Source organism: Ascidia mentula, chromosome 9 (genome assembly GCF_947561715.1).
Source record: "Ascidia mentula chromosome 9, kaAscMent1.1, whole genome shotgun sequence".
NCBI lineage: Eukaryota > Metazoa > Chordata > Ascidiacea > Phlebobranchia > Ascidiidae > Ascidia > Ascidia mentula.
In genome coordinates this window covers 11,263,052-11,279,979 of record NC_138574.1, presented here as the reverse complement: position 1 = coordinate 11,279,979, position 16,928 = coordinate 11,263,052, and the positions used below count along the sequence as shown (strand labels likewise).

The 16,928-nt window shown below is 40.8% G+C and overlaps 1 protein-coding gene across 1 annotated transcript; it reads left to right on the top strand.

The window, feature by feature from the left end:
* The first annotated feature begins 14,746 nt into the window (after positions 1–14,746).
* On the top strand, positions 14,747–15,927 carry LOC145914115 (uncharacterized). Its single transcript, XM_083001893.1, has 3 exons — positions 14,747–14,965; positions 15,114–15,266; positions 15,403–15,927. The coding sequence occupies exons 1-3, from the start codon at positions 14,880–14,882 to the stop codon at positions 15,503–15,505; spliced, it is 342 nt and encodes a 113-aa protein (XP_082858019.1). The 5' UTR covers positions 14,747–14,879; the 3' UTR covers positions 15,506–15,927.
* The last annotated feature ends 1,001 nt before the right edge of the window (positions 15,928–16,928 follow it).

The window sequence follows — 16,928 nt, the reverse complement described above, 5'->3', positions numbered from 1 at the left end:
TGTCAACACACCTCACTGACACACGTCGTGCAAAACGCTGCACCCTAAATCGTGACCAAAATAGTGACAATGTTGCTATTTTCGGAAGCCTTCTGCGATAAACGCAGTCCCTGCGTTAAAAAGTAAATACTATGCAACAGAGGCTGAACTCTTGTGTTGCAAGATTTCAATGACCCATCAAGAAGCTGAAAATTGTCAAAGAAAACCAGAGGGACAACCTGGGTGGGAAGGACAGCAACAGTTCCAATGCTCGTCTGGTTCTCAGAATGTCACGCATAACTTCACGAATTCGACAGGTTGCAAACAGACCGCAACAAAAACACCTCATGCACAGGTCTGGTCGGCTGCATCGGCAAACATGCTGCGCAGTGCGCACGCAACCGGAGTCAAACAAACTAATGTTGACAAGAACCTTTAACCACGCTGTGATGGGAATGTTTTGAGGAATCCAGGGACGAATGTGGAATGTTTACTCATCGCCAGTCACTATGTTACCTGGGAAAAACCTCAGTGCCTCATTACACTGTCGACCAAACAATAGAGCGTGCATGGTGTTTGTGAATTGAAGAAAAAACTTGTAGGACCTTTTAGTGGGGAAATAACAGCGTCCATCCCATGCGAATTCATGACTAGTGTGACATTTTTGAAACATTGACTTAAGTCTCGAATTAGGAAATCATCGAGAAAAAAGATATGAAAGGATTTACACAAGAGGCAAACCACCTAACGTTAAATTAGCCACACAGCACACCAATTTAATTTCCTTGAAATATTACAAAATGGTCAAAATTCGCGACCAACGTGATAAAACATCATTCAGTTCAAAACATAAGGTTCACAGGCTTCGCAACCAAGGCATTGCAGCCAAGCTGGATCAGCCACCTTTCCCGACAAGTCGGAGCGAGACCTGAAAAATCAAGCTCCCGGTGAGGTTTGAACTCACAACCCTGGGCTAACCAGGCCCAATGGACCTGCGCAGTGGGGCGATCCCGCCTTGCTATGCGTATGCATGGCATTGCTTCTGCGTTGTCAGTTCAAAACATTCCTGTTAAGCAAGGAAGGTAAAATGGCGACAGGGTGTCGTATTTCAAACAGTCTCTTGGAACGCCCACATTTCTACCACGAGTCAATACAACGTAGGGGGCAAAGTTCGACTCTTCGAGGACGATGTGTCGAGTGCGCGTAGTATAGGGGCGTGAACAAGGGCGTGTAACCAAGTTACACCACAGTTACATGTCATTATCACAATAGGGGGGCGTCTCAGCGGATGAAAAAGATTTTGGGAATCCTACATCAGCAACTCGTCAAACACGGTTTGAACTTTGTAATGTCATCTTTCACACAGTAACACAGACTGACGCACAAGAACATGGTTGTTGTATCGATGGGAGGTTTCGTACCCCCCCCCCCCCCCCCCCCTGGACAACAGAGTTGTGGATTCCATTGTGTGAAAACGTGACATTCGCCAAGCACATGCTTTCTATGTTCAGTTCAAGAAGCGACCTCAAATAACGGCTAGCCTACATTAGTTCACAAAACTGCGCAGTTTTGCAAGGAATTTTGGCATTTAGCACGAATGGTAATTGAATAACAGCGCAATGCAGTATTTTTATTTTCTTCTGTTGAAAACAGTCATCGCAAGCTTCAAAATCTCCCGTGGACAACTTACTTTAGTGATTTCTAAGCTGGGGATCCGGCACCCCAAGGGGATTGTGGGATAGTTTAGGGGGTCGGTGAAAACACGAGAGCAGTCTTCCAATCAAAATTTATATATACTTTGTTCTTCTCCTGTTTCTATATTTTTGTATTATTTGAGGGTTTCTGATCTTTGCTAATTGTGACTTCACCCCCTATATCTTGCACAAACTGTAGGCTACAAACTGAATCGTCCAAAGAACATCAGGTAAATGTTGAGGTTCGAATCCCAAGCGAAAAGAAAGTAATGAAAGTTGTTGCAGGCCAACAAGTGCCTGTGAACACATACGTGCGTGGGCCGCTTGGTGAAAATTGACTCACGACGAGATTTGATGCCGAATTATAATCCTAAGATTTCCAAACAGGTTTGAAGGTCATGACTAAATGACAACGGTGTCCGGTTTAATGCTCAGACACTTGTGGGTGATACGCCCCGTCAATATTAGGACCCTTCTTATCTGCAATGCACGTCATAGGATAAGGAAACAACAACCTTGTTTCTTTGTGATTCATACGTGGTGCGTTGCAGACATCTGAGAAAGTACAGACAAATGCGTATGACATAAAGAAAGGCCGATATCAGTGCATGGGAGAGTGCAATTTGTTCAAATTAAGTAATCCCCCCGCTTGTCCAACCGGACGTTCACCATTTAAGGGTTTAAAGGCGTGGGCTTACTTGGTGAGGGGTGACGTCAGAGGCCGTTTATGATCCAAAAACATCATTGGAATATTTCGCGGTTGCTCCATGGCCCGAAAATACGAAGCAACGTGTAAGAACGCCATTACGGAGGTTTATACATAGCTACACAATAGAAATATTACATAACAAAGCCTTCAAAAGGTGAGCGAAAGCCTGTTTATAGGCAATATTATTTACAAGCGACCGTTTTTTGAGATACAAAAGTTCAAGTCACGTTACAAACATGGTAAAATGACTCTCGAAATATGTAAGAGCACATAATTGGTTCGCTTACATTATCATGACAGACAAACAGAGTCAGTTTCACTAAACTTTGTTTACATTAAAAATGATTGATAATCTTTCATCAATAATCTGATATGGACCTTTCCGGCTTAGTTTGACAAGCATAAACAAGATTCTGAAAACCACCTATACTCCAACACAAGTCCGATTGGAGAAGTGTCGAATTGCTACCTCAATTTCTCAACAATTAAGACTATTTTCCATTTATTATAAAAACCAGAGTCTAATATATTGGTATAATCTTACACTAGGATGAAACGGGGCTTACTTGCCGAAAGCTAAAATCGAAAGCGTTTGTTTGTCTTGTGTGACAGATGGTGGTAAAGGGGACGTTTTATCAGTCAAAGCCCGATATGATATCGGATAACAACATATAATCATCCAAATATTGAAACCGAGTTCTACAGCCAATGTGCTTGAACTTGACATTATACAAAGGCGTTTGGAATCGGGGTTGTCCTAAAGCAAAGATTAAACTAAGAGCATGTATAACGAGTTACGTCGCTACATCAATAAATTGAACAGTTATTTGTAGTTTTTACAAACAAGATCAAAATTTATAACAGCATCAAAACCCTAAATATCTGCAGCAACGCCAGCAAGTATTCAGTCGAACATTTTTGCACAAAGGCTACAACCGAACCCGCACAGTACGGCTTCTGTGTTGTTTGACTTTTTAAGCCGCGAGTCGCCCAACCACACGTTACAATCACACTTACGCGCAACGAAGAATCAGTCAGCCGTAACTCGCTTGTCTGTGCCGTCAATGGTTCGGTTACGAGACAGAAATGTCACGTGGGTTTCGCGGTAGGCGTGCCCTTGGTTGTATATAAACAGGAGTTAAGGTGGCCTTCGGCAGAAGTTGGCGGACGTTTGCAATTAACGGGGCGAATATTTGTACCAAAGAGGTTTTGTTGCGGCCAATGTGTCGCGATGAAGAACAGGTGCAATTGACAACCCCGTTGCCGCAGTCATTTCGTCAAACGTTAAAATGATGTAAACGTTATAACGATCATGCAGTGGTGTAGTTGTACCAAGGAAAGGCGTTGCTGCGTTCTCAAATATTTGTGGTGCTGAAAACATTTTGCAACGGTCTGGTAAATTAATACTTAAATGTGCAAAACTACAACATACTTTAATGTTGTTATTCAGGTATTCCGCAAAAAAGTGTAGTATTGGTTTGAATCCCCTTTAAAAACGTTGTTGTTTTCGCCTTTTTCCTATTGCCATTGACAAAACTACCAACAAATATGGAGAAAGCTTGGATACTCGTTACCGCATTGATTTTTGCGTCCGTCTTGTGTACATCCACCGCCCCTACGTCGAGGTATGTGTTGAAATTAAGAAATACATTTGAAATTCTCACAAAATCAACCACAAAGTGCTTCACGTTCTTTAAAACAAGTTTTGTCCTTAAAACGTACGAAAGTTATTTTTAAATACAAGAAAACATGTTGCATTTTCACACAGATCAGATGAAACGAGCCACGGAGAAACGACATCAAGTCACAGTGACGTTTTGAAGACCATCTCGAAATTGTAAGCAAAAAACGTATAATTATTTTGCTGGCGTAGAGAACCTTCCAGTGAAAAAGAAATTGCCTCAACATCAACTTGTTCTGTCACCGCTCTTCCGAATAAAACAAATTCCACGCACACCCTTTTACTCAACTAAACCTCTCAATGGTTGATGCTTTTAAATGCCAACGTTTGTAACATAGGATATTATTTGTCTAGAATCGACCATGTGGAAGAGCGTGCCTTCCTTCGTCGCATTGAGCGCGCTTTCCTCCGGGAGCTCCGGAACACAAGAAAAAACAGGGTAATGCGAAAAAGGAGTTCGTCTGAAACTGAGTTGACAAAAATGAAGGAGGAACTAAGCAGGCCTGATGTCAAATTCTTCATGTTGTAAGTCCAGTTGATAACATTTTAAAATAATAATTATTACCCTCCATTGTTTAAAAGCAACGTAAATTACCGGAAGTTTTGTATTAATTAGCAAACTTCTTGATGCCAGCACATATTGACAAGTCTGTGCAGGGTTCACTTAAAAAGATCGAGTCAATGGCAATATTGTCTGCAAAACAATACAATTCCGACAACCAAAACGTACAATGAAATATTCGGAAAATAAACTAATGTGCTAAAAACGTAATTTAGGAGTGAATGTTGAAACCATGAAAAAAGTCTGTTGGCGTTTCACGATCTCTAATTCGCCCCATAATCAAAAATGCCCAAATAAGGGTTTTCAGTTTGGCAAAGAAAGCGATTGCGCAATATGATGATACTGTTGATCCACCCAATAGGAAACTGCGTCAAACGCCTACGACCCTAGGACCACCAGGGCAAGATGCTACATACGTTTAACACCAGAAACAAAGACACCCTAATATTAGCGAATGTTTGTCAGGCAGTAAACAGTACCAGAGCATTCAAATTTGACACCACTACTGATGCCATTAGCCACCTGCGTACAATAAGCATCCAAGACGGTGCGAATCCCGCAATTATTCGGGTTGCCAACGCAAAGCCAGACAGCACAGGGGAATAAAAGGGCGTGAATTCTTCAGCGTGGTTTCATTGGGTCGAGGTTGGAGACAATAGAGGCGTAGTATGGGCAGGAATGAAGGCGATAACTCCCACTTGCCTCCCGGATTTTTGCAAGATGTAGGATGACAAATCATGACAGGAAAGACTCAGACAATTTACAGCACAAACTTAATAGCTAAAGAAGACACAAGGATTTTCTGAGATTTTTTAAGAATCTACAATATTACGATTACTCAGAAATACTCCTTTCGTTCATTGTTTATTTTTTATTCATCAGCACGCTGTCCCAATTTGCCAATTACATAAATTTATTATTCTCATGTTATTTTTCAGACAAGCAGCATCGACCCAGAGTGATAACTGTATACTTAAAACGTTCAAAACCGGATACAAGAAACCACTTCACTGCAATAATAATAAATAAGGAGCAATAATGATTTTCCAAGCGTTCCAATCCAGATCTCCATGAAAAAACCTTACAGCTTAATCTGCGCGTAGCACTAATATCATCTCGCGCTTTTACTCACATTATACAAGGTCATGGTGACCTTGAAACCACGTGACAACACATTACACAGCACCAGTCATATCGCGTTATGAGAGGGACTGTTACACTGACCTGACGAAGTTCGTCGTTTATATTTCTGTTTCATACTCTTTTTTATGAGCTGATTTTTGTGACTTCGCGGTTCCGTCTTGTTTTTTTTTATTAGTTTATCAATGCAAGTTTTTGTGTGTTTCGCTTTCTTATTCATTGCTTTTGAATGTTTTTATTGATTAAAGTTCTGTATGTTGATACTTGTATTACTGACCAATTGTCAGCTTTTGAACAGTTATCAGAAAACAGTAGTCAGGCAAAAATATAGTCAAAACGGCCAAAAAGGCTGGTTTAATAAAACTTTTTCAACAAAATATAACTATAACTGCGTGACCAAGGTACAAAACAAAAGACTCAGTCACAAACACCAAAGGGACAGTTTGAAAAAATTTTCTTCAACAAAAAAACAAAAACTAGTAGTGAACTTGTCCAACGAATAAACCACATATTGGCAGAAAGTTCTGGAAAAAGTAATCTGATGCTGCGACGTAACCATAGAGTTCGAAACATCACGCAAGGTTTCCCATTTCAAAACAGGGTCCTCTACCCTGAAGAAGTCTCGCCGGATGGCAGACGAAACGTTGGTTTCCAATAAACACTTTAGAAACTAAGTGCCAGAAGAGCAATTCCGATTAGGAAGAATTCTTGTGTCGTAAGGTGTCAATGACCCGTCATGAAGCTAAAAATGTAACAGAAAACCAGAGGGACAACCTGGGTGGGAGGGACAGCAACAAATCGAATGCTCGCCTGGTTCTCAGAATGTCACGCATAACTTCGATTCGAAAGGTTACAAACAGACCGCACCAAAAACATCTTCTGCAGAAGTCTGCTCGGCTACATCGGCAAACATCCTACGCACGCAACCTGAGGCAAACAAACTAATGTAGACAACAACCTTCAACCACTATGTGATGGGATTGTTTCCAGGAATTCTTGGACGAACACGGAATGTTTATTCGTCTTCAGTCAGAATGTCACCTGGGAAAATCCTCAGTGCCTCATTACATTGTCGGCCAAACAATAGAGCGTGGCATTTGAAGATTGAAGAAAAAACTTGTAAGGCCCTCTAGTGGGGAAATACCAACGTCCATCCCAAGCGAATGTCTGTTTATTGTGACATTTTGAAAACATTGATTTAGTTCTCGAATTAGGAAATCAACGGGAAAAAAGAAGGTTTTACACAAGAAGCAAACCATTTAACGATGAATCAGCCACACACATAAATTTGATTTCCTTGAATTATTACATAATGGTCAAAATTCGCGACCAACGTGATAAAACATCATTCAGTTCAAAACATTCCTGGGAAATAAGGTGGGTAAAATGGCGACAGGGTGTCGCATTTCAAACAGTCTCGTGGCACGCCCACATTTCTACCACGAGTCAATACAACGCAGGGGACAAAGTTCGACTCTTCGAGGACGATGTGTCGAGTGCGCGTAGTATAGGGGCGTGAACAAGGGCGTGTACGCAAGTTACACCACAGTTACATGCCATTATCACAATGGGGGGGCGTCTGAGCGAATGAAAAAGATTTTGGGAATCCTACATCAGCAACTCGTCAACGGTTTCAACTTTGTAATGTCATCTTTCACACAGTAACACAGACTGACGCACAAGAACGTGGTTGTTGTATCGATGAGAGGTTTCGCATCCCCCTGGACAACAGAGTTGTGGAATCCATTGTGTGAAAACGTGACATTCGCCAAGCACATGCTTTCTATGATCAGTTCAAGAAGCGACCTCAAATGACGGCTAGCCTACATCAGTTCACAAAACTGCGCGGTTTTGCAATAAATTTTGGCAGTTTAGCACCAATGGTAGTTTGAATAACAGCGGAATGTAGTATTTTTATTTTGTTTTGTTTAAAACAGTCACCGCAAGCTTAAAAATCTCCCGTGGACGACTAACTTCAGTGATTTCCAAACTGAGGTTCGCGGCACCCCAAGGGGTCTGTGGGATAGTTCAGGGGGTCGGAGAAAAAACCATTAGAATTTACAAACATTTTGTTCTTCTCCTGTTTCCCCATTTTTGTATTATTTTTGGGTTTCTGATCTTTGTCAATTGTGACGTCACCCCCTATATCTTGCACAGGTTGTACAACTTGGATCCCAAGAACATCAGGTGAATGTTACGTGCGGCTCAAATGGCTAAACAATTTTATGAAAGGGACTACTGAACGGTTTGGGGCCACACTTTAATATACGGTTACTAGTGACTTACTAGCGCCACCTCCCGAAGGTCACGAAACGCAGTATATGTGACGGGCAACTTCAGTATGTAAATTAAAATCCAATCAGATATACCATAAATAATTTTGAGATAATTTTGTATGCAAATCACAGGCGTTTCTTTTACTAAAATATAATTCGAATTTTTTTACAAGCGCACAATGTTGACTGAGGCTAAATTTAGTCGAATACCAAACATACGTCTAAAGTATTCAAGTAATATTGAAAATCACAAAACCTTGACTCAACGAAAAAAATTTCTGACATATAAATCCAAACACTAAAAGACAACACATGGACGAAAAGTCGGCAACCTCAAGCAACCAAATACAAAGTTCGACACCGTCCGGAACTGCGGAATGCCGACTACTGTTACAGACAGAGGGTGGCGCAATAGTTTTACGTGTGCTTAGTAAATAGATTGGTACCAACGGTCAAGCCGATTCATATACCATGCAGAATTCGCAATTGGAACTCGTGCCTAGGGTAACCTGGGTTCGAATCCAGGTGTGGCCAAACAAACACATCAACCAAACAGAACGCAGTTTCAACCAAATCTGATGTACACTCGTATCCTAGTAATTAACGCAAGCTTGTTTGTAGCAAAGACAGGATAAATATATATATTTTGTAATAATAATGTCTGAAAAGAGACAGGAACACAGTTTTTAAAGAATTAAAATGGAATAGTGTTAACTTGAATGCACAGTATGTTGAAGGTACACGGCGTATGGTGCCAAATATTTGAGTTGTTTTGTCCCAAGATTCACCACGCCGGGCGCACGTGCCCACCAACATTTCCGGCTTTTTACGCCTCGCACAAAAGCTGGCGTTGGGCAAACAAACGGCAGATGATCGAATCAAACAGATATTGCCGACGTTTACAATGGACCGTGGTGGTCTTTTCAGGTAGCCATGGCATAAATTGAATTTCTCCTGTCGACGTCACCCACGCATGGCCAGAAAAACACAAAGCCGCGTCCTGTTACGCCGACAAGGAGCCTTAAAAAGGGATTGTGTCAGAACCAACTGCGTGCGTGGGATCAACTTTCACTGCTCTGATGAGCAAGAAAACAAATAATTAAGTATCTGAACTAAGAATCTCCAATGAGTTCATTTTTTTTACTCTGAAACCGTATAAAATTTTGTGGAATGTATATTTCGATTGTACAAAAGCGTATACAAATCGATTCTGAAGTGTGTTGATCGGTTCATAAAGTGGTTTCCACATCACATGTATGTATGTTACAACCCTGTGATAAGAAAACTTTAAACGTTAACCGTAAATCAATTCATCTGTCATTCTCATTAATTCCATAACTCATGCCTATTTTGCATCTATTTTTGACTTGTTTTCCGTGGCACACACCCAATGGCTGGCATACCAAATTTTCGAAACTCTACAAATGGAGTTTCACAAGTAAAACAATCGGTGCCAAGTATGAGGTGGGCGTTGAATTCCAACATGTTTGTGTTCCTTCGTCGCGCTCAACTCTACCCAAAAACATTCGGACGAGCCAAACGGGCTCGTGGGTCAATTCTCAGACCAGGGCGCTGTCTGTTGAATTTAGCGGCTCTCAATGGAATGAGTCGTTGGTGGCTACTTTAAAAAAGTATCTAGTAATTAGGTTCTCAGTATGGGTTTTCGGAGACTGTAATCTTTTATTGCCATGTTACATTGCTGCAAGCACGGTTTAGACTGGGTAAAAAATTGCAATGACAAAAAACTGCGGGAAGCCGACAAGGGTGGCGCATTAGTTTTGGGCGTGCTTAGCAAATAGATTGGTATCATCGGTCAAGCAGATTTAACTCCAACAAACCTTTATGGTCGTTTAGTCGTCTCCACGGCTCTGAAAGTTCCAAACAATGTTGAAACTTTCCAATATTCGAGTCAAAAAACAATTCGAACTCCCTGTTTTTCCAAATATTCGAACGAATTACCAAACGTGAGAAAACTACAGTTTATTGCTCACTACGAACTTTAAAATGTCACGCTTTGGGGAAACATTCACGTCGTCTTGTCGTCAATTCTATGTTTAGTTGGAAATCTCAAATGTCCATGACATCTTGCGCCACGAATTCCGTGACTAGGAGAACAGACAGGCGCGAATTTTTTTTTAAAAAAACGAAAAATAAATATAGCGACATAATTAGACCTGAAAAAAGCCGAAAGAATTCCTTGCTTTGAGAAACGACCAGCACGGCGCCAAATATCAGCTATTTTGTTTTTTTATCGCAAGAATGAAAAGAGCTATACAATGCTGATCGGTTAGAACGGGTGCGTCGCATAAGCATAGTGGCTAAACAAACTTCCGTCTGGTCTAATAGGGTATATCGTGGGTACGATCAAAGTGACGAACAAAATTTCCACGAACGAAACCAAAACAGGTAAAGTGAGCAGAAAGGGGATATTGTTCAAAAATGAGCAAGCAGACACGAATTGCCGGGCATCGCCCTAAACACTCGTCAAAGACTTTTTGTAATCCGTAGTTCAATGTGGTTTTACGTTGAAAAAAACGTGAAGTCACATCTCACGATTAGGAAACTCTGCCTAATATCGTTATGCTTCAGTTATTGGCTTGTACATACAGGTGGTACAAGATCCAATCTAATGCATCAATTGGCCAATTTAGGTTGGAAAATTAAAACGATACGTAACGTATTTGAAAATTGCAACCACAAGAGGATTTCAGGGCAATTGGACATTTAGAAAACTAAAACACAAGAATCCCTGACTTAGATATGTGGTGAGGCCATGGACCCTTTCCCCCCTGACTGGCTAAGCCAGTGTAATAGGAAAGATTTTAAACGTTTTCATAGTTTTTAAAAAAAACAGAACGAACTGCTGTAGAAAAACCGCACGAATGATGTGTACCCAAGCCACCTTTTTTACGTTCGTTGAACTTTGGTTAGGTCTGATGAAGGAGGTGGGCGTACATGGTAGCTTGACTACAATAGATTGGTAATCCCAAAACAATCTGTCTAAGTGACTGTGGTTGGGGCGCTGCACATCACCAATACGAGTCCACTTACAGAGTCTTTAGAAACCCATGGTGAGTAATGTTTAAACAGGACCACGCTTCCACGCGCTTTCTCAGAAAGGGATTAGCACTCACAACGACTTGGGCTGCTTTAAGCGTGAATCACAGGGGCAAGACAGTGATCACTCGAAAGCGATGCCTCACAATGCAAAGCAACGGCCGATTTTACGCAAGTGTGTACACGGGTCAATTTATGTTAACTCTGATTAATGGAAAGGAACTGTGAAGTCGAACATGGGGTTAGTTCTCAACACGCGTTTGCGTAATGGAGAGGAAATAAGTATTGTTCAAGTATGTCTGGCCCATTGTACCCCAAGTTCGCTGACGTCTTGGCGGTCCGTCTGCAAAGAAGTCGATTGATTGTCATCATCCGCACCCTTGAACTGCCCTTGTCACATAAGACGCATTTGTACGCCACGTGGTCGCGTCGAAAATTTCCCTCTAGCGCGCTCTCAGCGAAAAAGCTTTTAAACCACAGTTAGAGTCGTAAAGATCAAAAAGTCATTGTCAACCCTTATCAGACGCGCACACTTTTTAGGTGACAGCTACAAGGCCTGATTGCCATCAAAAACAAGATCCCATGGGACGGTGCCGTTCGTGTTCGTAGTACTTCAAAAAGGTCATCAACAATTTTCAAGTCCCTTCAATCTATAAACCACAGCTACACGAACAATCCTCCTCCGAAGCAGCGCAATATAGTATGTAAGCATGCCAGGTACAAACAGCTTAAGTACAAAAAAGAAGGCGTTTATTGCCGCACGAACTCACCCTATGATAAATTGGTGTTAACCTTTGAGATAATGACGGGGAGTTTGCTGTGCAGAAAAAAAATACGAAATGGGCATGACATGTTTTGTATATAGACGATTGACGATGATAACATTCCTCATGTCTTGCACAATCGACGGGTTAAACATAACATATATCTGATAAGAGTAACGAAGTTTTATATGTATTTATACCTGAGAGGCCATTTCAGGTTTAACAACAGGTTCAGCGGGTTTTCTCCGATAAGAAATACATGTTTAACTACTAAATTGCCCAGGAAAAGGTTCGCTAAGTTAAATACAGAAAAAATACAAAAGGGCATTTTTTTTTTTTTGGATGTTACTGAAAATACAAAACAATTCAAGACAGTATTAATTCTATCAAAACACTTTGTAGGCCTAATGAAGCGGCGTGAACAAGCTGACATTAAGATTTTCTAATTTGGATTACAACACCCTGGAGAAACACGAAGCATGGCATATCTTTCTCGTTACGACACAGCGTCAAGCACCGTTATATCGGGAAACACTCGCGCTTCAAACGGCACTTACACAAATTTAAACAATGACAAGGGGCAACACATCTGGCAAATTCACATTCCTTGTAGGGATGACGTCATACTTTTTATCGCAGAATTTCCGAACTTTACAAAAAAGGAATTTATTTCCCAACACATTTTCTCTGTCTCAGGCAAAATGCATTCAACACTTGTTTTTGCAAGCAAAGCGTCTCAAATGAAAATGAACTGGATGAAGGCAATTTATAACAATTGGATGCATTTGAGCTGAAATGAATAGCTTTGTTCAAGTGAACAAAATGAGTAGCAAATAAAACAAAAATCAAGGGCCTCTAAATACTTTCCGTCTCCCGATATTAGGATCGTGTAACATGCATTTTAATGCCAATCAGCTCCGCTTGCGGCCAGCTTACCACAATTAATTACTAACTGTCAAGTATCATCAAACAAATCTAATGCACGTGATGATTACAAATAAATCAAAATACTCTCTTAATTATTGACAGTCTGTGTAGATTATATCTTATGTACTTATGTTCGCACCAACAAACTTGAATAAAATGCGACTATCAATTTTTTCATAACCAAAAAGGAACGATGTCGCGACGCACTGTATCCACGTGCACAGTTAGGCAAGTTTTTAATTGACCAAAAGAAACTTGCAATTCAATGAGTCATACACCTCTGGGTCTAATATTTGTGGGATATACGTTTCAAAAATTGAATGACGTCACGTTAGGTCGAAGTTTGCGACATATGTCAAACAGCATTCGGCAATTTCTAAACTCCCAGAAGATTCTAGAAATGTTCTCTTTCTTCTCAATAGTCGCAATATACATACAAGCTAGAAATTGCGGGCCAAGACACGGATGAGGCTTTATTACATCACAAACTTGCAATGTGCGTCATAAACTTTGTTGGCTTGCATTTCCCCTGATAAAAATCGATCACAAAATCGATCAAAAAAAGTGACGAGTCATCGTGACGTATCTCTAAAAAGAGTGAACAACCAAATGATGACGTTGTAAAAAATACGAAACAGGCCACGTGAGTCGTGTTCGCTTGGCCAAATATTTTGCACGGAAATTGGGAATAGGTAAATAACCCACAATAGGATGTCAAGCGCCAATGAATGTTTGACATAATGCGTTATCGCTGCGGTATAATAGGGAAGGCATTGTAGTCCTTACCGAAATTATTATTTAAAACCTTATGACGGGTCTTAAGGCATACAAGCGTGACGACGATTATTTGAGTGATCAAAAAAAATTGTCAGAAAAGACAACGTGACATTTGATAAAAGTGTCGTGTAATCATCTACAGATAATATCTTTCGGCTAAGCGTAAATACAAAACTCTAAAATAGTCTCGCGACCTTTCATTGTGACGCTGGAAACGAGAAGGGCTTCAAACCGGATGCGACAATTAACGCTTGACCGATTTCCAGTTGCTGCGCACGTGACAACGACAGGAGGCCGAGCTTGTTGTTCACGAAAAATGTGGGCCCAAAATTTCACACTGAGGCCTAGAAAACATTATCCCGTGACCAAAGCGCGGTAAACATTGGAAATATAATCCGTGGTACTTAGCTGGTCAAAAATAGTAATCGAAACAATGGCAAGAGTTCTATTGAAAATTCCGAAGCGACCCCACAAAAACACACTTGCACATGCCATCGTTTCCATTATATTTAGGCTTGGCCAGAGGCGTTGACACGCACACACCCCTCACCCAGTGACGTTGTACGACCTTGGATGGGGCGTAACATTGTAAATGTGTAACAAGACACCAAATGCGTTCGCAGTATTTGTATGGTTTGTGACGGTCGCATTTCTCCAAGGACACGCAAACGTGGTAGTGTTGTCCCCCTTTTGATATATTTAGAGACACTTATCGGAAGAAAGGCTTGGCAAACAGAAGCTCAGAGCAAATGCGTATATGTAATGAAAGGTACTTCCTTAGGCAAAGTGGTTAACGTGCGATGTCGAAAGGTTGTATATACCCCACAGTAAGGAGCACCGCGATAAGATTACTGCATGTTTGTCCAATCGATGGGCAACATTTGTTCGCCAGACGCTGTGCAAACATCAGTATGACGAAATAATTGATGCACATTCCTCAATTCCTGACAAGGCATTTTCGCCAACGCTAGAGTGTTTCGCAACCTCTGGATCATAAAACGAGTTACGCAACACGGACCAAAAGCTTTCCAAAATGCCATCCAAGACGCACGCCACGCGGCGCCGTTGCCATGCCGAGACCACACCCCCGCTAACGCGAGCGCGCAAAAAAAGCACCGTTTCCGCGGCGAATCGTATAAATACCCGCTCCAGCCGAACCCAACTCATACCTAACCAAACAACGTCAAACAAAAGATCGCCGAGGTTCGCCCTCTGTTCAAACTACGAGGACAACGAATTTCTGCTGAGAAGAAAACTTGCTTACCAACCGGAGGACGGAAACATAACTTAACTGCAAGAAAACATAAAAGAAAATGGCAAACGCAAAGCTATTTCTCGTTCTGGTTGTGTTTCTTTCAACCGTCTGCCTGTTTGAAATGGGCAACGCCGCATCCCTGAGGTGAGATATAGAAGAACATATTGAAACATATTTGGAACTAAGCAGTTTTTCTGCTGTTCAAAACAAAATAATATCGTTTGGTTTCTGTTTAAAAAAAAGTACCTAAAAATCACAGAAACACGAAATCTAAATTCATTCTTTTTCACAGAAAAAAAATGTCTTCTGCTATCGAGGCAACTGGAAACCCTGAAAATGGAGCATTTTTGAAAAGAATGAGAAGAAGCACCTTCGAAATGACCAGGATCCAAACAATCGCCCATGAAGAAAACGCGCGCAAAATGTTTCTTAAGTGGCTCAAAAGGTAAGAAACGATTGCACCAAAAATTTTTAACTCCACTTCTTTATGTCAGGATTGTTAACCCACATGTTTTAAACCCGGAACAATAAGTTAATAGCTGGGGGATAATTTTTTAAAACCGAAATCTTATTTGCAACAGATATCAACGCCACGGACGCTCCACTTTTGATGCGTGTATTGACGCATACTTGAGACTTTACGGAAAACACCACATGAAAGGGGCAGTAAAAGCCTGTATGTGAGACTGCCTATGCCTCCAGTAGACAAGCTTCTAGAAAGCCGCAGCCCAACCCGCCGTCGTCTTGTCGTGTAAATGTTATAAAAAGGGTTCGTTTAGAGCTGGTACGCTGTGCTTCTAATTGAAAACGCAGCGGGGACTACAGACCGATTCCACAACTTTATATTGCTTCAAAAACCTATGTTCCCCTTGCATCATTGATTTCGGTCTGCTTGCCGCTAATGCTGCTTTACTTGTGTTTCAGTTTTGCTTTGGTGCATACTTCTATTTTAAAACCAAAAAAAAGATAAAGTTTCAGATGAACTCATTTCGGATATACAAAATTATTTTATCGTACCTTCGTGCGTGTATATATTTAATGCGTCCTGTTACACATGTCCTTGAACTACTGTTGCCGGTTTGCTATTTTCCTCCTTTGCTTTACGATTTACGCAATACCTTGTCTGTCGATTAATACTGATGCAATGCCTATTTATTACTCGAATTTATGCAATAAAACCCAAAAAAAATGTAAACAATATAGCGTTTATAGATAAATCTACGCCAGAAAACTTTTGTAGGTTAAAAGGATTCTAATTTAAAGAAAACAAATGAAACAATAAATTTTGTCATTGGTCTGTTTTTTTTACAATCTTTAATATATTACCGAACATCAGTTCCACTAATAGATGAAAGGATAGGTGATGCCCTTCTATAACCCATTGCAAAGTTGGTCAAACCAATGATGAGAAATTCGAATAATGAAACACGTTTTAGCATCTAGCTCCTACACTAGCGTCATAAGCTACAACTAAGGGCATAAATCTAGGTGCGGGAACACATATGTGTATTCAGCGATTTAAACAAGGTAGTAAATGGTTTTATTCAAACGAATTTTGCAACCATATACGTGACAGCTTCGCCGTCACGCCAGCAAACCCTTTCTTTGATATTGCATATATTTCTCTTGGCCACCCCAGATATGCGGTTTGACAAAATCAGTCGACTGGATTTGACAAATAGTGAATGAAAATCAATTACGCGAGAGTAAAGTTTAAAGAGGTTGTCGACCCTTGAAAAAGACGTTTAATAGTCACTGACGTTTGCGGAGAGTAGAAACCAAACAAAACCAGCACAGTGAACTCGCTGAGTTAGTTTGAAAAAGTGTTTAAAGGTTTTGGTAAACCCGTAGTAAAAATGTTTAAGATCTGGCATGCAGAGGTCAATGCCCCAACCGGTCTCCATTCCGCATATTTTAGCATGCGAACAACACAATGTAAAGTTAAGTTGCATTTAACGAGTGCAAAGTACGCGATGTTGGGCGATTTCAACACAAGCACAGACGCAAAACATGGCCACGTAAATAGTGTTTTTCAATTACATCATCCACTGAAACCTCGTGGTAGTTACGAAACCAAAACAATGTAACCAGATCCACACGCCTACAG